Here is a 26,452-nt window from a genome sequence, read left to right on the forward strand (position 1 = left end):
CCAGTAATACTTGAGTACTAAACTGGAAAATGTACTGAAAGTACATAATGCAGTGCCTGGCACACTACAAGCCTTCACACAGGGTGGTTACCACTGTTATATTACATTTATTATTCATGTTTCCCTACTCTAGTTTGGAATTGGTATTCATGATCCTTGACTTGTACCCCAAGACAACCAGGCCAAGGGAGATACAGAAGGAAAAGAACAAGTCCTTCCCTCACAAAGGAATCTATGAGTTTTGAAATACCTAACTGGAGAAGGAAGACAATCACTAATCATGAAGGTTGAAGAGGAAATCTAGCAAGAATCAACTGGGTGTTTGAGATAGGTATGTTAACTTTAATAGAAAACAAAAGAAGTCTCAGAAATATTTCAGTTGAAGCATATAAATACATAGAAATCTCTTACTGGCATTTAAAAAAATAAAATAAAGTACAGCTTTTCAGTAGCAACCTAGTTTCCATGGGGAATTATTTTTCCAAATAGCATAAAATTAGTTTCCATCTTAAACTGCACCTGTTAGATCACTAAACATTTGTATTATTAAGTCTCTGGACTTAAAGTGCTGTCAATGTGAATTTTCCTCCTACTGTGCCCATCTGTTCTTTTCTTGGGGGCCCAGAGGAAGCCAAAACTTAATAAATATTCAGTTTTCAGACTTCTTTATATTTTCATATAAGCATTTATATCCACTGAGGAAAATTATAAGACTGTGTGCAGAAACTTAACTCACACTTGATTTTCCTTTTCTCACTGTCCAAGTGGTCACTATTTTTATGGAAGACTAAAGAGTCACCATACATATAAAGCCAAGGAAAACAAATGATTTTAACTTTAAAAGATGCATTTGTCAGAGATGGTAACTGATCTTTGATGACAATAACTCCACAATATATCTTACTTATTCATGTAATATTAGATAAATAATCTATGAATTACCCAATGTTGATGTGAACAGGGCCAGCTCAAGCGGGGAAAAGCACCAAGGCCACTGCCTACTCGTGGTTGCTCCTCATCGAGGTCGGCAGTGGCCTCCTCCACAGGATGCACTTCACCTAGTGATGCTGCTCCTGCACTCAAGCAGCGAGGGGCCATGGTGAGCTCGCTTTCCAGGATGACCTTCCCTGCCATGATGTCAAGCTGGCTAGGTGAGAATTATCCATACCTACGCGTGTAGTGTTACTATTTGACTAAACAAATACTTGTTTTACTTTAAAAATCACACTTAAAAACAAAGTAACACCAACAAAGAAATGGGTGGTTGCTACATTAAAAACACTGTAAACTACAAACATAAATTCAAGATAGATATAAGTATTAGACACACATGGCTACTTATAAAACTACTTGGCAGGCAGAGGTCTGGAGGAAGATGTTACATATTGGCAGGCTTAGAGCAGACTAAAAAAAAAAAACAAAAAAAACTACCTCAGCAGCTGCAAGGCCGATGCATACTCCTCTGAATCCCATATGTTCTTTTCTAAACATGTGCAGTACAGCTCTCTGATCTGAAAGTGAACAGCACACTTATGAGGAACCAAAAGTGATGTACTAAGTTGGCATACTACTAGTTTGACAAAATCCACATAAATGGTCAAAAAATTAGGGTTACTAAAAACAACCATTTTCTTTAGATGACTACAAAACCGGCATATATCACATGGATCAGTCTTTATAAGAACATCATTTACATATAAGGAAAATGAAACTATATTGGAATTGGCTGCTAATCACTGGTCACTTTGCAACACAAAAATCATAAAAATGATGTGGTTAATAAAAAAAGGCTTAATGGCAGAAATCATTTTATAAACAAGTTATTTTTACAAAGTATTTTTATTCATTTCAGAGAAGGGAGAGGGAGAGTTAGAAAAAGAAATGATGAGAATCATTGATGGGCAGCCTCCTGCAGACCCCCCACTGGGGATCGAGCCTGCAACCCGGGCATGTGTCCCCAACTGGAATCGAACCCGGGACCCTTCAGTCTGCAGGCCAACGCTCTATCTACTGAGCCAAACCAGCCAGGGCAACAAGTCATTTTTTACATATTTATTCTCTAAACCTTTAAGATAGGTGCAAAGTTTTAAGAATACAAAATTCTTCCATTAAAATCCTACAGATGGTTCATGGGTTTATGATATGACACAAAGGCCGGCAGAAGGTAATTTTGCAGGGAGAAGTACTAGTTCCCTTTTAGTTCTTAGTACAATGCAAGGTTAACCATTAAGCATTCTCAAACAGAATTTTTCCATTTCACTAAGGCGGAGGGTCACCTCTGTTTAAGTGATGGAAAGTGTTAAAGAGACAAAGCTGAAATACCTTAGCACAAATACATTGTAGAGGAAACAACACTACTAGGATTGATATGGTCATTTCTAGTTGTGGCCATCCGAGTAAAAAAATATTGTTTCAATTACCAGTAATGGGTACAGCTGGAATGGATTTAGATTGTGCACTCACTGCAAGATTTGGATCCATTTCAAATTCTGATGTCTGAATGCTACCGAAATCAAAGCAAGAAACTAACCAATATTCTGACTTCATAGATTCCAAATGAGGAAATTTTGGTTACCTGTCGACCCAATGGGTACTTGGGAAGAGAAGAAGTGAACTGATGAAGACATCTCAAAACCAGAAAGTAATTTGTATGGTACACATGCAGGCTTTCTAGTAATGATTGCGTCTCCTCCTAAAAAAATCACAGAATACATATGTAAGTCAGGAATTTAAAAAATACAACAATAAATCTACTTAATGGATATATATAATTTCAGAAAAACTGAAAAGAAATGATTCAGAATTACAAATTATCCTCCTCAATTCTGAGAATTTATAATGTATACAAAATCCAGAGTAAAGGCTGGGTATTTTTTATTTTATTGTTTAAAGTATTACAAATAGTAGTACATATATCTCCCTTTTTTTCCCCCCCATTGACCTTTCAAGGCTGGGTATTTTTTATTTAGTATAAAAGTCTATTTTATACACACCAAAATTAATACTGTGATTTAATCTCCTATCTACAGCACTGCCACAAAATACAAGTGTGGCCCCCAAAATACAAGTGTGAAAAATAGCATCTTAACTAGCCAGTGTGGCTCGGTGATTGAACATGAACTAAGAGGTCACAATTCGATTCCTGGTCAGAGCACATGCCTAGGTCACGGGCTCGATCTCCAGTAAGTGGCATGCAAAGGGCAGTCCATTGATGATTCTCTCTCATCTTTGATGTTTCCATCTCTCTCTCCCTCTCCCTCCTCTCTCTGAAATCAATAAAAACATATTAAGGAAAAAAAATACACACAAAAAAGAGCACCTTGTTGGATGCCTGCCTGTGCCAGGCACCTAGTGTGTGCCACAGCAAAGTAGGCCCATTACCCGCTACCTCACTGGCATCAGAAGAGTGAGGAGATGACCGTAATTAACAGTTACTGAGGTCCCACTTACGATGTAGCTTTTCTTAAAGTACAGCTAGAGTTATGTTTGAAAGGGAAGAAACACCACAGGTGATTCTGCCTTTTGTTGAGATTCTCCAATATATACAGGTTTTTCTTTCACTTTACCAATTAAGAAAAAATAGTGAAAAAGAGAAATCTAAAGCCAACAAGCTTTATGATTTAGAATTCATTATGATATGAAAGATAGTGTCTTAAGAAACCTAAAGGTTGACTAACCTTACAAATCAATTTCAAAAGGTTTGTTTTTTTAGGGGGGAAGGGAGGTTGAGGAGAAGGAGCATTGTTTTCTAGAACCTTCTGAAGTAGCTTAGAAATGATTTTAAAACACTGCATCCTAGCAAGAGTTTTTCAGCCCTCATATTTTCATGACTGCTTACTTCTGTAACATTTTCTTAAGAGAATTATGATCTGCTTTTCAGATTTCTTTTCTCTTCCGAGAAGTCAAATAAAGGACTTTGACTACTGGGCTGTCTTTTTTCGGGAATATCTTGCAGATACCCATTAATTTTAGTAGTCAACCATGCAGAAACAAACACTACAGGTATCAATAAATTCAAACAAATCTAAAAAGCAGCAAATCTGAGATATTTTCCTAAACTCTTAATCACTTAGAAATCAATTCCTTGTTTCAGCAATCTATGGGTCAGCTTAGGGCAAATAAAAAAACAAACAAACTGAAAGCCTAGGGCAAATTTTTAAAAAGCCTTTAATATCAAAATGTTTTCCTTCCCAGTATTTGAATTAGTTGGTAATTCAAAAATCTAGGTCTCCTATCATCAGTACACCAGTACATCAGCGCAAATAGTACTTTAACCACCAACTGGGAGAGCATTATTTTAATTCTATGTTTACCATCAACCAGCAGTTTTTACTGCAAGAATTTTAAAAACAGGCAATACCTGACTATTTAGTCAGCAACACTGATCTTTTTTCCCTTAGATTGTCAAATAAGAAAAATGACAACAGCCAACACAACAGCCATCCAGTGCGAATCAATCAAAATCATACCTATTTTTTTGTCAGGTCAGCAAAAAATGTATTTTTTGGTGTGCTACAGAATTTTAGTAATTAGTTTATGTGCCATGAGATAAAAAAAGATTGAAAATCACTGCTGTAAACTGTAACATAGAAATTGCATAAAGGCAACAATTGCTTCCCTTGATGAATGCTTAAATAGCTTTTAAACAGGGGAAGCATTCCATAGAAAAAAGAATCTATTACTGAATAAAGTCATACTTTATGCTACTTGCACTACCATTACTTCTACTCTGTGGAATAACTATATATACAAATAACTGAGTGGTACAGTAGAATTGAATAATATCTTTCCGGAATTTACTTGTATGAGGATAGAAAAGAAATACTTTACACAGCATGGGCAACATTGCACACTCAGGAACTGTGCCCTGGAGTATAAGAAGAGAGATATTTGAAAACCCCATTTCAGATTTCTCAAACACTAACAAAGAACCCTAGACACCTGCTCCTCAGCTTATACTAACTCTTCAATAAAGTGTCACAGAAAGTGTGTGGCTTTGACATCAGGCCTGGAAATTAAGGCCAGATCTTCCATTTGCTAACTGTGACACTTCAGATAGGCAACTTACTTAATCACTTTGTGACTCCCCCATCAATACAAAGGGATGTAAAAACATCTGTCTTATGTGGTGGCTGTGACTCACAATGAGGCAATGCATAAAAACTAATTGGGAAAAGCTATTAATATTCCCCCATTTCCCCAAAACATTTGCTCATGGAAAGGAAAGTAATTTTTCATTATTTAAAAAACCTTTTCATTATTTCAAGGCCTAGTGTTTGTTATGATCAGATAATGATGATAATTATGCAAATAAGATGAGGCCACAGTCTTAAATTTCAGGCACAAGCAATTATAGTAAATTTGAAAGTTCTGTTTCAGGCTCTTTTGACTTCTCAATTTTTCATAAAATACAGTTTCCTAAATGAAAGTTTTAAAGTTGAGAAGAAAAAAAAAAGGTTTAATTACTAAAGCAACACTATGGGGCAAAAACACGGTAAAAGTATATCCAGTCACTTCTGCTATTTCATCTAAAACCTATAGTTGTCTAACTAATAATAACTAATAATTTATCTATCTTCAATTAAACCTATGCATTAAAAGAAAATTATAATGAGGAATTTAAATGATTTAACCAGCCAGGAAAAATTATTACTAATCTATTTAATGAACAAATACATAAAATCATAGCATTCCAGAGCCAAAAGAAACTCTAAAGATTATTTGGTTAAACTTCTTTTAAGGGTCTGAAAGCTATGAGTCATCAGAAGTTTCAGTCAATGTCAGCTGTGTAAGCTTATTCTGCTTAAATGTACTAGAACTTGATTGTTAACTGTCAGAGTATACTCTTTGGCCATGGTACCCAGTTGCACTGAACAATTATTCAAGGGACAGACTATTCAGAAACAAGAAAATGCACAGAATCTTTTAGCCTTTCATCAGCAGCAAATGGTCTAATGTCCCACCTTAGTTTAAACTTCCTAGTGAATTTTATACAAATGTATATGGTTTGGTCAGCTGAATTTGTAAATTTAAAAATACACTCTCAAAAAGCCCAGTCCTTACGTTTATAAAATACACAGTTGGGATATAGTTTTTTTGTTTGTTTGTTTTTCAGACCTTAACTGCAATTTTTTTTGTGTGTTTTTTTTTAATTCTTTATTGTTTAAAGTATTACATAAGTCTCCTTTTTCCACCATTGACCTCTCCCCGGCTGCCCCCACCCTCCAGCACATGCCCTCACCCCCCTACTGTCTGTGTCCATTGGTTATGCTCATATGCATGCATACAAGTCCTTTGGTTGATCTCTTACCCCCTCACCCTCCGTCTTCCCTCATAGGTTGGACAGTCTGTTTGATGCAGGATATAGTTTTAAGGCAATATTTAGTAAACAAAAGGTCCATAATTTTAAGGGAGTTGAAGGTTTTCTTTAACACCTTGAGTCCAGTCAGAGGATAATGAAAGTGAATCATTTGTTTAGATTTGGATTTCACAGATTAGTATAATACTTAAGAAAATAAGGTAAGGGAAAAATAAACAACATTTCCTTCTAGGGAGTCAATCTAGTTTAGTGGTTCTCAAAGAATGGTCTCTAGCATTACCTGGAACCCTGCTGGAAATGCAGAGCTACAGTCAGAACCTCTGGGGATGGAGCCCAGAAATCTCCTTTAACAAGCCCTCCAAGTGATTCTGATTTGATTACCATTGGTTTCGTTCATCAGAGTAAAGACAAAAGTAGATTTTTAGGGCAGAAAGAGCCCAGGCATAAAGAGTATACATTTTTTTTGGAATATACCTTGAGGTATATGTCTTAGAAATCTGAGTTTAGAAACTAGATACAAAAACAAACTCTAAGCCCATCCAGCATGGCTCAGTGGTTGAGCGTTGAGCTATGAACCAGGAGGTCACTGTTTGATTCCCGGTCAGGGCACATGCCCAAGTTGCAGGCTCGATCTCCAGTGTGGGGTGTGTAGGAGGCAGCCAATCAATGATTCTCTCTCATTACTGATGTTTCTATTTCTCTCTCCCTTCCTCTCTGAAATCAATAAAAATATATTTTTAAAAAATAAAAATAAACTATAAGAGTAGGCATGTCTATATAATTATATAATCTATATGACTATGTAACAGAATATTTTATATATATCATATATATATAAAAGCCCAGCGACCCTTAAGGCCGAAGGACCGGACAACCAGAACAACCGGTTGCTATGACATGCACTGACCACCAGGGGGCAGACGCTCAACGCAGGAGCTGCCCCCTGGTGGTCAGTGTGCTCCGATAGCCGGAGCACTACTCAGCCAGAAGCAGGGCTCACGGCTGGTGAGTGCAGCAGCAGCGCTAAGGAGCAGCAAGCAAAGCAGTAAGGAGCGAGGGGTCCTAGATTGCGAGAGGGCGCAGGCCAGGCTGAGGGACATCACCCCCACCCCAAGCATGAATTTCGTGCATCAGGCTTCTAGTATGTATATATAGTACATAAAACAGTATAGTATATAAAACTATGTATTCATATTGAGATCTTAATTTTTATAATAGTAAAAGTAGTAACAATATGATTTACATTTACAAAAGTTTTAGTTATATTTGTTTTTAACTCACTCTCACTTGCTGAGCAGACTTTGATTATCACTAAACCTATAAGAAAATTGTACTAGGGATTATTATCTGATTATTTAGATAAGGAAATAGAGGCTTAAATAGGGTAAGTGATTTTCTTAAATACACATGGCTCTTGAATAGCTGGAGATCAAATGTAAGATTTCTGAGTTTAAGATAAGGATCTTTCCCTACATCACGTGGTACCATATTTTAATGTGAAGTTTTTCCAATTTTTAAAATTGTAGCAAAATACACATAAAGTTGAATTATCGTGTATTTAAAAACAAAATTATAAAAAGAAAAAAGCATTATAAGAATAAAATATTCAAAGATACTTTCACTCTACACTATTCAAATCAACATACACACACTGATTAATTTTTCATAGACCTCTTCTGTCCTTTGAATTCAGCAGGTAGCCTGCAGATAACTTTTTCAGGCTAAGGGTACAAATCTTTGTACTCCTTCATATTCTATGTAAGTCTCAAGAAAATATGCCTTTAAATGAAAAAACATAAAATCCTAAAATGAAATCGGGCAAGATAAGAAGCAGGCTGATGAGTGTAACAAGAACAAGTACAATAGAAATAAATGCTTAGAAAATACACAAAAAGTTACTGAAAAGCAGAGATAAATGTCAGGCTATTTCTACAAGAGACTAACCTAGACATTCTCTCCCTTTGTAACTCAATGGTTAAAGGCACTCTAAAAATCTATTCCTGGCTTTTAAAAATATACTCTCGAAAGAAAGTTCTAGCAGGAAATGCACTTGGCAACAAGCTCACTTAGCAGAGAGCTAATCTATGTGATCTTAAAAGACTTCAGTAAACATGCACACATCCTTTTCCAGTGGTTCTTAAATGTCCTCTCTACCAAAATAACCTGCATTAGGATTTGAGGACTTCCTATACTGCTCTAAAAAGGTTACAGAAATTATTAACATGATTCTTAAACTCAATCTAGAAATGATTTTATATTAAGGCCCAGTGTGGATTCTGCATTAAAAATGATATTTAATAGCTTATCTGGTGTAGCTCAGAGGTTGAGCTTCGACCCAGGAACCAAGAATTAGCTAGTTCAATTCCTGGTCAGGGTGCATGCCCAGGTTGTAGGCTTGATCCCCAATAGAGGGCGTGCAGGAGGCAGCTGATCAGTGATGTTATTCTTTCATTGATGTTTCTATCTCTCTATCCCTCTCCTTTCATCTCTCTCTAAAAAACATAAAAAACACATTTAAAAAAAGTAATCCTATATAATAAGAGCCTAATATGTTAAGTGTAGGGTCGGCTAGTTGGCCGTTCAACCAAAGCGTAATATGCTAATGATATGCTAAGGATGCTTAACCACTAGCTATGATGTGCACTGATTACCAGGGGACAGACGCTCCGACTGGTAGGTTAGATTGCTTCTGGGGTCCGGCTGATCGGGACTTAGTGAGACGGGCCGGACACACCCTGGAGTCCTCCCACAGTCCCTCCCAGGCTGGCCAACCTCCTGTGTCCCTCCCTGGCCCCAATTGTGAACTGGTGGGGTCCCTCAGCCTGCCCCACACCCTTTCGCAATCCGGTACCCCTGGGGGGATGTCAGAGAGCCGTTTTCCACCTGGTCCCGCTCAACGCAGGAGCTGCCCCCTGGTGGTCAGTACGCTCCCACAGGGGGAGCACCACTCAGCCAGAAGCTGGGCTCACACCTGGTGAGCACAGCAGCGGTGGCAGGATCCTCTCCTGCCTCCTCAGCAGCGCTAAGGATGTCCGACTGATGGCTTAGGCCTGCTCCCTGGAGGTAGCAGGCCTAAGCCATCAGTCGGACATCCCCCGAGAGCTCCCGGACTGTGAGAGGGCACAGGCCGGGCTAAGGGACGCGTCCCCTTCCTCGAGTGCATGAATGTTGTGCACCGGGCCTCTAGTCTATATATATAAAAGCCTAAGCAACCATTATGACCAGTTGACTGGTCGACCATTTGCTATGATGCACAGACCACCAGGGGGCAGACACTCAATGCAGGAGCTGCCTGTTGGTGGTAAGTGTGCTCCCACAGTGGGAGCGCTGCTCAGCCAGAAGCTGGGCTCACAGCTGGCGAGAGCAGCTGCATCCTCTCCCGCCTCCGCAGTAGCACTACCGAGCAGTGGCAGCAGGCACAGCAGGGCCGGGATGAGCCCTCCCTGGCTGCCTGCCGCTTCACGCACTGCTACATCCCCCGAGGGCTCTGGGATTGTGAAACGGCACAGGCCAGGCTGAGGGACCCCATCAGTGCACGAATCCATGCACTGGGCCTCTAATGTTTAATAAAAGCCATTCTCTATTGTAATGTTGAATGTCAATTGTACCTCAAAAAAACAAAACCATTCTTAATAATTTTTTAGAATTTACAAAAAGGAGGTAAATTAGTATTTAGAACTATACAAAACATATGCCCTCTGGGAACTAACATTCTTTTACTCAAAATCTGAAAATAATACATAATAGCAAAACTCACACAGCACCAGAGCTTAACTTCAATCTCATCTTAATTTTATTACAATTTTCTAACAACTTTTTCCTTAAAATGGCATAAAGTGTATAAAAATCAGTGTGACATTATGAGTTTCTAATTGTCCATCAGTAAGAGACTTGTTGAATAAAATGGACAATCATTCAATAAAATACTATGCTACTGTTTAGTACAGATAAGCAATGATTTCCAAAATTAAGTGTAAAACTAAACAAGGTGCATATAATCCTATATAATAAAAGGCTAATATGCAAATCAACCAAATGGCAGAACACTCGGTCACTATGACGCACACTGACCCACCAGGGTTCAGACACTCAATGCAGGAGCTGCCCCCTGGTGGTCAGTGTGCTCCCACATGGGGAACGCCGCTCAGCCACAAGCCGGGCTCATGTGGAGAGTGGGCCTAAGCCATAGGTTGGACATCCCCTAAGGGCTCCCGGACTGCTAGAGGGCGCAGGCCGGGCTGAGGGACTCCCTCCCCGCCACCCCCCACCCCCGAGTGCATGAATTTCATGCACTGGGCCTCTAGTAGTGTATATAATATACTTATTTCTGTAAGACAGGGGAGGAAACCCCATAATATATATACATATATATATAATTACTTGTATGTAGAGAATATCTCTAGAATGATATGTAAGAAACTAGTAATGCTGGCTATATCCAGGAAGGGAAAGAGGACAGTTGGGAGTCTTTTTCACTCTATATTGCTTTTGCCTTGTGAATGATGTACCATGTCCAAGTATTATTTATTCATAAAAGATATAAAACCAAACTCCTTCTTTTGACAATCCCTTCATTTTATGGCTAATTCATAATATTTTAAGCTCATTACTTCTTTCCTGGCATTATATTATCAATATATAACGACACTGTATCAAATCAATACCCACTTAGCAGTGGGTTCCTAAGCTGCATGGCTTCTATGTGCTTTTATTTATGACAATCTTTAAAAGGACATTAAAATGAAACTGTCTGCAGATTCCAAAACTGTCATGTGGAAAGAAAGCTGAGATTTAAAAGTGTTTTCTAAATAGACCATAGGAGAAACCTAATGTTCTAGTTAATAAAAAAAGTCTTATCTCTTATATGAGGTTTAGTGTCATCTTGAATAGTCACATTCGTATATGATTATCAAGGACTACTTCATTCTGCAAAGCATATTAAGATATACAGATGTTTTGTAAAATTAACTCAATAAATATTATGTGTATATTTTTTTTCATTAAGAAAACAAGGAGAATAAAATACATCCACACTCCTACCTTTAAAAATCTCTCATTAGTCAACAGTGCAACCTGCTTTTCTGTAGCTTGCTTTTCCACGTACCTAAAATGTTTACCGTATCATACACAAAAAGAGAAAATTAAACATTCTAAGTATTTGAATAGCACATGGGGGAAAAGAACTACCTAGATTGGTGGTCACATTCTTTTATTTCTTCTCAAAAATACATTCAAGATGATAGTTTAATGACATTTTTTTAACTCCTTAAGTCAGCTGCAGTTCACAGCCTAGGGGTCCAATCATAAACTCCAGAAATAGAAATGTTATTTATAAAAAGTAACTCTGGAGAATCTGTTAATTATGTACCCTTGTAAAAATATTTTTCTTCATGCCAAATTTTCAAATCCAACAAAGAAATCTCACAATTAAAAACAGAAGGGGCACAGCCAGTGTGGCTAAATGGTTGAGCATCAATCTATGAACCAAGAGGTCACGGTTTGATTTCCTGTAGGGCACATGCCGGGTGTGGGCTCCATTCCCAGTAGGGGGCATCAGGAGGCAACCAATCAATGATTCTCTCTTATCACTGATGTTTCTCTCTCTCTCTCCCTCTCCCTTCCTCTCTGAAATCAATAAAAATATATTTTAAAAAAACAACAAAAAACACAGAAGGGTTTAAATCTGCTCTAAAAAAATTAAGTTTCTTTTTCCTTCTTCATCTTCAAAAATAACTGCATCTGAGATCCCTTATTTTGGTCCAAACTCTATCATAAGACATGTTAAATATGCAATTTTTTTTATTTTATTTTTTACCTCCTAAATGATGGAAGACGTCGGATGTTTTCACATTGATTATCTGATAAAAAATGTATTCTTCTCTTGGCTTCTGGGAGATTACAACACAGAACACTGAGGGGCTGGGAATAGAAATGCTCTAATAGAGAAAGCTGAAAAAAATATAAAGATTAAATATATTTGTTATATTTTGGCAGTAAATCTTTTGCCCTATGCCTGTTCAATTTTTAGTTGTTTTTTAAACAGCAGAAGTATTTATGACACAAAATATACTTAATGTCAAAATAACACTGCAAAAAATACATAAATGGTTAATACCTTTAGTATTTTAAGGTTTTCATTTTGTGGACAAGGTCAGAACATTATAATCTCTGAAGTATAAACTAAATAAACTAATACAAATATATAAATTAGCTATTTGCAGAAGCAACTCACTTAAAATAACAGTACAGTAAATGTTGTGGGGATGAGACCCAAGATTCTAATCAATGTCCCAAAACTCATAAAAAAATACCAATCTAAAATCAGTGTAAAAACTGGTCTGCTAAATAAATAAAAATGTTACAGTGGTAGAAGTTTTGCCTATTCTTTTTTCATAAAAATAATAATGAAAAACGAGAATGGCTAAAGAAAATGTATCTTTTTAAATTCACTTTTACTTCATGGAGGAAAATATAGTACAGTATCTGATAGATACAAGTAATCTAGTAACTAGAATGCTATAGTTGTCACAGTATAAGGATGAATGATTTTCCAGATTCTGCCATAACTGGTAAGATATATCTCGTAAAACTCTCTAAATATTAAAAACTTTGAGTCTAAGCAACCTTCTATTGACCAGTTTGCTTTTTTCCAGATACCTTGATACTGGAGAGACAGTTCCCTACATAGTAGACAAAACACACTGTCATCACTGGGAAATAGCATTCCCATCACAAAATAATAAGTTAATATGCTAGCTTACATATCACATATTTGAGCTTGGTCCTTCGTAAACTAATAATGAATTTCTGAGCTACAGACCAGATGATACCCAAGGCTAGAGAAAATCCTCCAAAATAGTTCATTCTGGAGGAAGTATAAGGCTGTAAGGTGAAGGACCAGCCTAACTTAAAAACAAGTACAAATCAGAAAGCAACTATTCATGCCAAGTGCTAAATTATTTTGGCACATATTAACATAATCTTGTTTCTTATATTTTCCAATGACATTAATGTGGTAATACTTATTCTAATGTTAACACCGTTTTTTAAACATGAGAAAAATAAAAATCAAACATGATAAGGAACTTCCTGGGGAGGAGGAATGGGAGCAAATTCACATGAGTTATAGTAGAGCTATAAATGGGATAAGAACCCAGTGACACTTAACTATTTTGTCCAAGTGTGTCCTCAATCTCTGGGTCAATTAACAAGTTGGTTAACATATCCACCTGATGAAGGAAGGATTTAAACATATGCAGAATAATCATATTCCCTATTTACCTCTATAGAAATCAGGACTTACACATATTTCCCACTGATGATTAGGAAAACTGGACAAATGGGGTCTAAATGTTCTGCCACTTATTAGCTATGTGACCTTGGCCAAGCTTACTTACCCTAAGCCTGTATTTTCATGTGCAAAATTGAGGGTAATAATACATATTAATTAAACAAAGGAAATACTTAGTAAAGTGCCCAGCACAAAGGAGGTGCTTAGTAAATGATCAGAAACCTATAAAATCATTCAATCTGATTCCCTTATTTTACAGATGAGAAAACTGAGACCCATAGAGATTAGTAACTTGGTTAATGTCCTTTTCTTCACTCACTTTTTCAATGGTATTTGAGACTACAATTTATATTTCCTAAAGCTCCTTCTTCCCTTGACTTTAGTGGTACTCTACTTTCTATTGGCTTTCCTTTTGTTTTTAGTCTCCTTTTCCATTGCTCACTCTTATGTATCAGTCTGCTTTAGGGTTCTACCTTTAGCGCTTTCCTTACTCCTCTGCTTATTGCTTCATCCTCATTACATGACTTCAACTAACCACTTCTTAATGATAAACCCTAAATATTTCTAGCCCAGGTTTTTTCCTCAGTGCCAAATCTTTATATCCAAGCAAACCTAAATTAACCTATTCAAAAAGAAACTCACCCTTTTCTAACTGGCTTTCATTTATATTAAGTGTACACTTAATAAATGGTGCCAACCTCCAATCCATCTGCCAAACCAGAATCTTTGTATCTGTCACTTATGCTCCTCTCTTACACATCCTATCATCCATTTAGTCACCAGATTCTGTTGATTCTATCTCATCCTCAAATTTGTTTCCTCCTCTCCAGTCCCACTATCACTACCTTATTTAGCCCTTGTCATATTTTGTCTATATTACTGCAGTAGATCTCTGATAGATCTCTCCCTCTCTGGTTGCCTTTGCCTGGACTGCTCTTCCAATTCTGACCTGGCTAGCTCTTCTTCCTTAGGACACACTTCTTTATACAGAATCTCCAGGAATGTTTCTTTCATAGCATTGACTCAGAACTATAAATGCATGTTTACTTTTCTGCCTCTTTCATTAAGCAATGAGCAATTTGAAGGCAGACATTTCTTTGTCCCCTGCATTTCTAGAACTTAGCATAGTGCATGGATTTTAGTAGGCTCTTGATAAATAATTATGAATAAATAAATGAATGAATAAAATAAAATGAATAAGAAGTTAGAAGTTGTTATAACTCCATGTCATTTAATTTCACATATTGCTAAGGTAAATATTTTCTTGCTTTTAAATACTTTTATAAAAAGTATCTAAACTGAAAAAAAAGACATATATTAGCCATAACAGACCACTACATGTCCATAAGAGTGGACATGGAAAGTAATTTATAATCATCTAGGTCAGTGATGGCGAACCTATGACACACGTGTCAGCACTGACACGCGTAGCCATTTCTGATGACACGCGGCCGCTGAGGCGGCTGCATGCCGAGGATAAAACATTTGCTGCTCCTGAGGATGAAACATTTGCGAAATAATGTTTTTTCCTCAAAGTGACACACTACCCGAGTTATGCTCAGTTTTTTGGTGAAGTTTGACACACCAAGCTCAAAAGGTTGCCCATCACTGATCTAGGTACTACATAAACATGAGGTATTATATTGTGCTTTTGTACTGAAGTTATTAATATACAGGTTTTAATCAATTTGACAACTGACATGTGTTCACAATGATTACACTTTGCTAAGGTATTTCAGGTAGTCACCAAGAGAGGGAAATAATATTAAGTTTTAAACAACTAAAGAATGGGGTCTATTTTTAGTTTAGAATAGATGTTATGAAGCTAGGTTAATGAATTGTTTTCTGGGCAATTTAGGAAATCTTGGTGAAAATGCATTCACAATATATAAGAATAAATATAAATGAACACATCCTATCTAATAAAAGAGTAATATGCAGATTGACCATCACTCCAACACACAAGATGGCTGCCCCCATGTGGTCAAAGATCCTGCCCCCATGTGGACACAAGATGGCCACCACAAGATAGCCAGCAGGGGAGGGCAGTTGGGAGGGACCAGGCCTGCAAGGGAGGGCAGTTGGGGGCGATCAAGCCTGTAGGGGAGGGCAGTTAGGGGTGACCAGGCCGGCAGAGGAGGGAAGTTGGGGGCAAACATGCTGGCAGGGAAGCAGTTAGACATCAATCAGGCTGGCAGGGAGTGGTTAGGGGTGATCAGGCTGGCAGGTAGAAGTGGTTAGGGGCAATCAGGAAGGCAGGCAGGCGAGCAGTTGGGAGCCAGCAGTCCTGGATTGTGAGAGGGATGTCCGACTGCCTGTTTAGGCCCGATCGAGCCTAAACAGGCAGTCGGACATCCCTCAAGGGGTCCCCGATTGGAGAGGGTGCAGGCTGGGCTGAGGGACACCCCCCTCCCCCGTGCACAAATTTTGTGCACCGGGCCTCTAGTACACATATATGCAGGGGACAGCAAGCTATGACCCACAGCCCATTTTTATATGGCCCAGGAATGTTTTTTATATCTTTAAAGGGTTGTGGTTGTTTTTTTTAAAGAAAACAAAGACTATACAACAGAGGGCATATGTAGCATGCAAGGCCAAAAATATTTAATATCTGGTCCTTTACAAAAGTGTTTGCTGACCCCTTATATATAACATTTCCTAGGTAGAAAGTCCATAAGCTTTCATCAGATTTTTTTAAAAAGGTCTCTTTTCCCACCCCACCCTCTAACATGGTTAAGAATCACTGGAATGGATGGGGGTCCTTTTCCATTTAGCTATCCAATTAATGTATTCTCTATATTTTTGCTGCAAGGTAATAAAGCAATGGTAGAACCTAGAATAATATAACTTGAATTTACTTATTCAACATTTTGCGATTTAAAATGCCTTAAATATCACACTAGTCAATTTGAAATAACATGCAAATTATTTAGAATCAGCTTGTAAATTTTCAAATCCATTAGTGTCTTCTTACCTGAAGTCCTTTTATAAAGTTCTGTATTGAGAAATCATAATATAAAAAGATGCTGGTCAGAATCTGTAATACTTTTTCACTTAGTTTAAAGGGAAATTGAGTTGTAAGAAGCAGCTGAAAGAGATAAATGGGGGACAGGACATACTCCTTGTTAGTCTTTATTCTTTATAAATATCAAGTATAAATAATGAGGCAAAGAATGAGACTATGACACAGTAACTATGAGAGCTATAACAATAGCTATGTTTTTTAGGTTAAACATCAACTAAAATTTTAAACTAATTAATTTACAAAACAATAACAAAAAGGAGCTGTTCATACCACACATTCAGAATCAAAGATGTCTATCACCTCCTATCCAATTCCTCATTTTAAAAAATACTGCCTGTCAACTATATAACTCCCTTTCTCCCACCAGAAGCCATTGAAGCTACAAGCTACTTATTATCTGATTTCTTTCTCATCCCTACTGATACACTTTATGTACTATTAGATGAGAAACCCCAAATTAACATGTCTATTTCAAAAATATAAAATAGCTGAATTTGTATTATCTAGCTCATTTTCAATGGCCTATAGTGAAGATTTTACATCTGAAAATGAAGACATACTAGACTTTTAAAAAATTTTATAATTTATCTTTATTGTAGGAAGTATTGCAGATAGCTCCCTTCCCCCTCCCTCATTGGCTGCCTCCACCCCACTCCTGCCCCTCCCCAGGTCTAGGCTTTTTAAACAGAAACATGGTCATAGAAGGCTAACTGAACTTGACTACAACCAAGCAATTTTAAAAACTATAGCTAGAAAAATTTTCCCTACAGTGTCAGCAAACCAATGGATACCACCTTTATGGGGAAAAACTGTAGAAGTGGTTAGTAAGTAAATGGAAGGTTGTCATTAGTTTACCTTACACAAGCAACATAAAGCACATCTTAAGGGAGCTAAGTCTAGCAACAATTTGTGGAAGGTCAATACTAAAGAAGTCTATTTCTATTTAGGTAGAGACATAGGGCTATGGTCTGGGAAAACATTAGTATTTATTTTCAGTCAAGAGCAGCATGACAAGAAAGAGTCCACTAAAAACTTCAAATCATTTAATATTAAATGTAAGAGTCAAAACATTGTTACTGTTACCAGGAAGACATTAAATGCTGTAAAAATTTATTTTTAAAACCAGTAATTTTCCATTGAGTAATAACTGATTGATAGCTATAGATTGATAGATATAATTTTTTCATAAATCTTATCTTTTTTATCTCAAGAAGCAATACTATACCACAAAATCATTAAATAAAAATATTAAAATATGTGAAGGAATATGTTCAATATCATACTCTGAAGAGATGCAGAAATTTATCATTAACATTTATATTTATAATCTATTCTTGGCAATTTTCTTTCATCCTATTTCACTGGTAAATTTTTTTTTATTTTTACCTTATCAATTACTGTAGTCAGGTGCTCCTTGCAAGACAAAGATTGGAATATTTCTATACACAACAGAGATGATACTGCATGAGGAAGCAACCGATGGATGATAACAGGAGATGTGGCAATTCCAAAAATGAGTATTAGTGGAAATTCATGTAGATGCTGACTAGTTTAAAAAAAAAAATACAGAAGTGGGATTTCTTTAGCAAATATATTTCAATATATCGTTTTTCAAAATAAGGCCTTTATTTTTATGCCTACTTTATAAGACACTGGTAAGGAGTATCATTATAGACACTAAAATTTGCTAGGCCACTCATTTTCCTCTGTTAAATAACATTAAAATAGTTATTTACCAGACATTCTAGCTCTGAAATCAAGCTATTAATGGTTCCTCTCATTTTATCAATGAGAACACAGAGGTCCAGAGAGATCAAGTGCCTCCCTCTACAGTTACACAATCTCAAGTGTTAGAAGAGGTGTAAGATACCATACAATTTAACCTCTCACCCAAAATTTGAGTCCCACTTACAGTCTTCCTTAGAGTTAGTTATCCAGCCTATGCTTTAAGAGTTCAGTGACATGAAGATCACTAATTTTCAAGGTAACTTATTCTATTTATGGACATTTCTAACAGACACATTTCGAAGATATAGTTTTAGTGGACATTACTAAAATATGTTACATCCTTTCCTCTCATCCTTAACTCAAACTTATTGAACATGATTGATTCTTAGCATTACCAACAGGAACTCAAATGACTTCCCCAGAGTAAAACAGTTCTCTCCTTGAGAGCTACTGCAGGTTAGTCCTGTGTAACAAGGCTGATGATCTTGCTTGCTCCCTCCTGTTAGCTATTGCTTTTCATAGTATAGCTGTATACAGTTCTACCACCATAGGAGTATTGCATGGACTCTGTTACTGTTTTAAGTTCTTTTTCCTTACTTTTGATGGTAAAAGTAGTCACAAGCCTGAACTTCAAGAAAGTAGAGCTTTTCCATCACTATTCTATACTGTACATTTTCCCAGTATATTACGCTATTCAGTATTAGCATTAAGAAAAGTCTTAGGATCTAGAAAACTTAGTTTCAGTGGGGAAAAAAGACACTATCAAAATAGGAACAATAAGAATATTAGTAAATTAAACACATGTAGCCCTGACTATTAAACAAGTTAACATATAGGAAACAAAATAAATTATACGTTAAAAAATGTACCATGGGTAATGCATGCTATTGGATTTTAAAGTAGAGTTAAATCTCACAGGATTGCCTTAAAGATCCAATGAGATCATGGAAGTAGATTCCCACTAGATATCTATCATAAAAGCATAATATGCTAATTAGACCGGATTTCCTTTAGATGAAGCTGTGGCGGTGGGGGCCAAGGCAGAGGCGGCCACCACGGCGGCGGGGGCCAAGCCCCTTGCACAAATTTCGTGCATCAGGGCTCTAGTATTATATAAAACTAGAGGCCTGGTGCATGAAAATTCATGCACTGGAAGGGGGGTTACCTCAGCCCGGCCTGCCCCCTATCACAGTCCGGGAGCCCTCAGGGGTGGGAGGCGACCCGGCGATCAGGGGAAGGCAATGCCCCATCACACCTCTGCTGCTGCCACTGCTGGCAGTGCAAACCTCGGCCAGCCCTGGTAACCTGAGCCTCAGGTGGCCCTGGACGGCTGGGCAGCCGCCATCCGAGGCTTGCCTGCACGTCGGGCCGGCCCTGGGCAGCTGGGGGCGCTGAGGGGACTGGGGGACTCTGGAGGCAGGTGTGCGCAGAGCAGCCGGGCCCGCCCACAGGCGGGCCCAGTCTTGCCGCGCACCTGCCACCCCAGCGGGGCTGAGGGGACTGGACGCCACCATCTTGTGGCTGTGGGTGATGCCATCTTTGAGGGCATGGCAGACAATTATCATATTCCCTTCTTATTGGCTGTGGGCGCCGCCATCTTTGAAGGTGTGGCAGTCAATTAGCATATTCCCTCCTTATTGGCTATGGGTGCCACCATCTTTGAGGGTGTGACAGTCAATTAGCATATTCCCTCCTTATTGGCTGTGGGCGCCGCCATCTTTGCGACAGTCAATTAGTATATTCCCTCTTTATTAGATAGGATAATATTATTTAGAAAACATTCTTGCTCAGTAGAGCTAACTCAAACAGTAGGGCTAACTTGGTGGAGAGGTAACAGAAAATAATAGCTGACAACAATATCTCAATCTGTAATACTTTATACATTCAAGGGGCAAGTAAGAGACAGACAATTTTGGTGAGAGAGAAATTATATTCTATACTGCCTTATCATGCTAATTTAAAATTGGCTAATTTTTGTCTTTTGATTCTCATTCTTTGGTCAAAAAGCAAATGAAAATCTGATAGGAGGTCTTTGAACATTCAATTATAAGGAATTTGAAATCATCTTGCTTTCCATCCTTTTGGTATTAAAATAAAGATTAAATTGCCAATCATTTTCTCTGAAAAAGGTTGTTTTTTAAGTTAAACATGGTATATTTTCTTAATAAAAGAAATTTTATACAAAAACCAGGTGATACATCTACCTGCTGATAATTATGAAGTCCTGGAGTACTTTTGTGGTGAAGCTTTCCATATCCTTTAAGATAAGCACAACAGGAGGAGATTGCCATTGGCTAGAAATCCTCTTTTTCCGTGGCTTTCCTGGGTCTGTCTTCTTTTAAGCCATTGTGGAAAGAAGGAGTTAAAAGGTAAGCCTTACCAACCAAACAATGTTATACCTGTAGATCTCTCTTCCTTTATATTTCACAGTAACAGTGTGTGTTTTTTATTTCTCCCACATATTAAATAGCAACTCATTCCAACATTTATTTGCAGAATCTTTCCATTTGACATGGGAATAATAACCAAGAAGAAAAAGGTCCAGTAAAATCTATAACTCATAAGAAATATTTATATTTTCTGCTATCTGAAAAAATGAACAAAAAGCATAGGGAGAAGAGAACATTCTCTATAAAATTTATTTTTCTGTTGGTAGAGTGTCATATTTTCCTTTGCTTTAAGGTGAGAACTAGTATTTTTTAATTAATGAATAACCCAGCTCCGCTACTGTAAAATTTCAAGTTGAAAAGCATCTTAAATTATCATCTAGTCCAATCCCAATCTTTTAAATTGCAGACAGCATTTAATTTCTACAAAATCTAAAATTCTGACCCTGGCTATTGAGGCTCAGTTGGTTGGAGTGTTATCCCGTGCACTGAAAGGTTGTGGGTTAGATTTCTGGTTAGGGCACATACATAAGTTGCAGGTTCAATCCTCAGTGGAGGCATACAGAAGGCAACCTATCAATGTTTCATACATTGATGCTTCTCTCTTTCTCTCTCTCTCCTTCCCTCCCTCCGTCTCTCCCAACCTCCCATGAAACACATGCCTATGTAGTCTATTCTCTTTTGGGCTAAGTAAGAACTCCCAATTCCTCAATTCTTAGCTCTCACATGTGTTTCTCACATCGATGTTTCTGTCTCTCCCCTTCCCTTCCACTTTCTCTAAAAATCAATGAGAAAATATCCTTAAGTGAGGATTAATAACCACAACAAAAAAATCTAAAACTCTGGATCAAATTAAGATACTGCAGTAAGCATTAGACCCAATTTGATAACTACATATTGCACAAGAAAGCTTCACTTATGATGACTTCAGCAAATACATTCATCAAAAAATGTCAATACAGTATTTTTTCCCATACTATCTGGCTACACAGCATCATAAACTAAGGCTATAGTTTTATGGTACCAATTACCCATGAATCACTTAAGTTATTCATTTTCACCAGAGACTAACATGGTAGAATGAAATTTCTTTTTATTTATCTGTTTGTTGAATATACTTTTACACTTTACTTAGAGAGCATTTACTCCCTAAGAATTCTAAATATGGAACTAATTAAAATTCTTAAAAATATATACCTATGGCTATTTCTCATCGGACTAAGTTGATAATAGATACTGATAGCATGGTTCTACTGCACAAAAGCAAATATTGAGGAACCTATGAGATAATATATTAACACTAGAGGCCCGGTGCACAAAATTCGTGCATGGGGGAGGAGGTGGGGGTGTCCCTCAGCCCAGCCTGCACCCTCTCCAATCTGGGACCCCTTGGGGGATGTCCTAAACCAGCAAGTCAGACATCCCTCTCACAATTGGGCACTGCTGGCTCCTAACCACTCACCTGCCTGGCTGCCTGACTGCCCCTAACCACTCTGCCTGCCAGCATGATTGACACCTAACCGCTCCCCTGCCGGCCTGATTGACACCTAACTGCTCCCCTGCAGGCATGATTGACACCTAACTGCTCCCCTGCCAGCCCAATCACCCCCAACTGCCCTCCCCTGCTGGCCTGGTCACCCTTAACTGCCCTCCCCTGCTGGCCTGGTCACCCCTAACTTCCCTTCCTTGCCAGCGTGGTTGCCCTTAACTGCCCTCCCCTGCTGGCCTGGTTGCCCCCAACTGCCCTCCCCTGCAGGTCTGGTTGCCCCCAACTGCCCTCCCCTGCAGGCCTGGTCACCCCCAACTGCCCTCCCCTGCCGGCCATCTTGTGACAATTTGGGGGCAGCCATCTTGTGACATGGGGGCGTGAGGGTCAATTTGCATATTACCCCTTTATTATATAGGATTATAGACATTGTTAGAGAGATAAAATCTGCAGCAGAACCAATTCCAAATGCTGTTTCTGTCACTAGATGACATTCTCCCACAAATAAAATGGCCTTGTAGGAACCTAAACTTTTACCAGGAAGTAGGCTGCATACTGATAAAAGAAGCTACTATTAAATTAACAGCTAGTGCTACAGAAGCATATCCTTATTAGAACAAAATAGTACTATGCTTAATATAATCCCAAGCCTCTTCAATCATATGCCAATTTCCTAGGAGAAAATTATCAGTGTACATTTACCTGTGTGACATTCATATACCAACTGGAAAGAGAATCCATTGAACAATGTGTCTTTTTCTGGATATCTTTTTCCTCCTCTTTGGATTCCATATCTACACGGCAGTCCGTCAACTGTGAGAACAGCTTTTGCAAAAAATGTTTCATATCTACAATAAATAAAAGGTAAGAAAGTTTCTCTCTCCTTAAAGCAAATCTAAAACAACTGAAACTTCTTGATCAATAGATTTACATTATTTGAGTAGAATGTGTTTTCTATACTTAACATTAACTAGCATAACATTTAGCATATTAACTATTAGTGTTCATTAGTATTCTCTCCTTAATATTGAAATTTCATTAATTGAGACTAACACTAGGCCAAAGTTTATTTGTACTATCTATAATAAAAGTGTTACCTAAATAAATGTATAACTATGAACACTATTAATTATATTAGGAATAATATATATTTAAATTACTTCTGGACAGCAAAATGTTTTTAAAGACCCTAAAAAGACCAAAAGTGTTATTTACATAAGTTATTTTACTGATTACAAATCTTCCTTAAAGTCATTTTTAAAGATGGCTTTTACTTCATTACAATCAATTTTAGGCTTTTACTTCATTACAATCAATTTATGAATATGAAAGTAATATAAAGCACATAAGCACATCAGTCCAAATCTAAGCACATTTTACTCTTAGTGTCTACATCCTTTATGATTTATTTAATGGCTTCAGATACCCAAGGTAAGCTCTGACAATGGACCATTTTTACCAATGGTGGCCTTTCAAAATGGAACAATAAGATTATTTGAGCCTATAAATATGAGCCTATGTAGACTATTCTCTTTTGGGCTAAGTAAGAACTCCCAATTCCTCAATTCTTAGCTCTCTGTCCCAAACATTCCAACTTGAAATGCCTGGACTATTACTGGCAGTGAAGCTATATGGCAGGAGTAGGGCTGGAATAGTGTCAAAGACTCCTGCAACTTGGGAGGCACTAAACTTCACCCTGCCAAAATATAGTACCGTACTCTTCCCACAAATAAAAAGGGATGAAGAAAGCTTGAGAGACACAGACAGACAGATATGGAGAGATACACAAAGAAAGATGGAGAGACAAGGGCCAAAGAAATTGATAACATCTCACCAAGGTTATTAAAGCATTTATACTTTACCTGGACAGTCTCTAGCTTGCAATTTAACTACATATGGAGTGACATTATTCTGAACGGCTTCTGTTAGACTTCTGAATGTAAATTCATGATCTGTTACATTCACACCTATGGGATTACACATCATATTACACCATCATTTTTATTATTAATAATTTAACAACAAAAGCTATTTAACATGTCAAGTGAATTGCTAAGTAAAAGTAATTTTACATGATTAATAAAACAACACACTACATAACGAAGAGATCTCCAGTAATACTAGATATCTAGAGGCACACACTATACTTATTTGTTAGGAAAGATATTTAGCACAATTTCTCTTTAAAATAAAAATTACTGGGGATGTGCAGTTGACCCTTGAAAACATCTTAGGAACATCTTGAAAACATTTCATTTCTTTGTCACATTCATTAAGAGCTCTTTAAAATAATTACTCAAAAATAAAGACTATGGATTCCAGTCTTACTGTGACCCTCACTTACACCTGAGGAGAATCCAATCAGTAATATTATTTATGATCACAGTAGTAAATATAATAGGTAAAGTGTACACTAAACTGATTTCTAAGGAAAGAGTCTAAAACCAAATTATAGTTTTTGGTCCTTTAGGTATTTACTAAATTCAGATTCTCATTTCCACACATCAGAATTTTAGTGCTCTGCATGCAGTTATCAGAATTGAGTGAAAACTTCCCACTACTTTGGAAAAAATTCTATTAACTGGTAACATCCCTAAGGTCCCAATCTGTGCTTTCTAGAAAGAGCTTTGGCACTTAGGCAGATGCCAGCAGCAGACATCCTGAAACTACTTGAGGCTTGCTACTATAAACCTTTAACTGCTTGCAAGAAAGGTTCAGAATCATCCAGACCACCAAGAGTCAACATTTTTTTCCTAGGAAAGGCAACAAACAAAACTGTTGGCAGGATATTTTTAAACAGACATACACTAAAATAAATAAATAAATAAATACACATATACCTTACAGAAAATAGAAACTGTGCAATGTGCTTAAGTAACTTTGAGTACAGATTTTTTTTAAGTGTCAAAATGATATTCCTAGCATGCATCATGGTCTATGTTTATGATACTACATCTCTGAACAAATTTAGGAGTTTAGTAAAGCACTGGCTTATCTTGTCTGACTGACTTTGTAAACTATTTAACACTATGTTCCTTAAGATAACGCACTTCGTCTATTGGAAACAAGATAATCAGCATCTTTAACTGGAAAAATGTTCTCCTCAAACTACTGACTTTCAAACACATGATTTTCATTAGCTTCTTTTCTCCTTTTGGCACTAGGCAGAGAAGGGATTTAAACAGTGCTCTCACAACAAACTATCAGGCCATCCCTCTTGATCGTGTTTCTCCCACTCCAATTACTGTAACATGGCAATAGAGAAAGAAAGCACCCAACAAACAGTACAAGCCAGCCATCACTGGGCTTCAGTTTCTCATCCATAATGGAAGGGGTTTTCAAATTAACTGGCAGGTTGCACTGAAAAGCTGATCCACAGCATTTTAAAATCATTCCACAAAGTCTTATTACTCAGAGTGGTCCTGGGATCAGCAGTATGGGCATCAGATAGAGGCCTATTAGAAATGCAGCATTTTAGGCCCTGCCCCAGACTTATTAGTGAAATTTTTCATTTACTAAGATCCCCTAGAGGTTATTTTTAGAAACATGAAAGTTTGAGAAGTACTGCCCTGAATATCAGGTAGATAATTAACAGTATTAGGCAGTACGCTTTAAACAAAATGAAAAGAAAAAAAAACCTGCTAATATTTCAAAGAAAATTTTTCCATTATCTGCAAGCCAGATATTTGGTTAAAATTGAATGTTAATGATAGAAATTTAAGTAACTAAGAAATTTACAACCTGTAGTCTGAAAGCAGTTTATATATAATTCATCCAAAATTCTTTTAAACAATTACTATTAATACAATATTATGAAACAATCAAATATTTAAAAACTATAAATAAGGAAATAAAATTAAAGTCATAGAATAAATGCACTGAATAAATGATAAAAAAGATATAAAAATAAAATCTTTTAATATACTGCTGGTTTCTTTATTACCAAATTCAAATCTCATCTACTTTCAAAAGAGTAACATATATATTTCCCCTTCATTTTTTCAGACAGAAAGTTGATGAGGGTACTAGCTAACCCAAATCAATTTCTTCTAGTTTATAGATGTATGAACTTTTATTGGTTTTGAAATTATGCCTAACAAAATATAATTGTTTTAATTCTGTAAACAAGAGAGACAAAACAGGTTTACCAGAACAGATTATTCCCCACTATTCTCAAAAACAGAGCCACCAATTTTAAAAAACAAACCTGTACATA

General features: G+C 37.2%; 1 protein-coding gene across 2 annotated transcripts in view; it reads right to left on the minus strand.

Annotated features, from left to right (window-relative positions):
- Window positions 1-26,452, minus strand: part of ORC3 (origin recognition complex subunit 3) — a 57,305-nt gene that overhangs the window by 21,154 nt on the left and 9,699 nt on the right. For both annotated transcript variants that reach the window (XM_079779978.1, XM_079779977.1), the window contains exons 5-13: window positions 24,099-24,203; window positions 22,939-23,084; window positions 20,568-20,698; window positions 18,022-18,181; window positions 16,585-16,698; window positions 12,135-12,268; window positions 11,360-11,423; window positions 2,576-2,692; window positions 1,432-1,511 (exon numbers count right to left, since the gene is read on the minus strand). In XM_079779978.1, the coding sequence (XP_079636104.1) occupies window positions 1,432-1,511; window positions 2,576-2,692; window positions 11,360-11,423; window positions 12,135-12,268; window positions 16,585-16,698; window positions 18,022-18,181; window positions 20,568-20,698; window positions 22,939-23,084; window positions 24,099-24,203 (1,051 nt within the window). The remainder of the gene's footprint in view (window positions 1-1,431; window positions 1,512-2,575; window positions 2,693-11,359; window positions 11,424-12,134; window positions 12,269-16,584; window positions 16,699-18,021; window positions 18,182-20,567; window positions 20,699-22,938; window positions 23,085-24,098; window positions 24,204-26,452) is intronic.

Source organism: Cnephaeus nilssonii (genome assembly GCF_951640355.1).
Source record: "Cnephaeus nilssonii genome assembly, chromosome: 9".
In the NCBI taxonomy this organism is placed as follows: Eukaryota; Metazoa; Chordata; class Mammalia; order Chiroptera; family Vespertilionidae; genus Cnephaeus; species Cnephaeus nilssonii.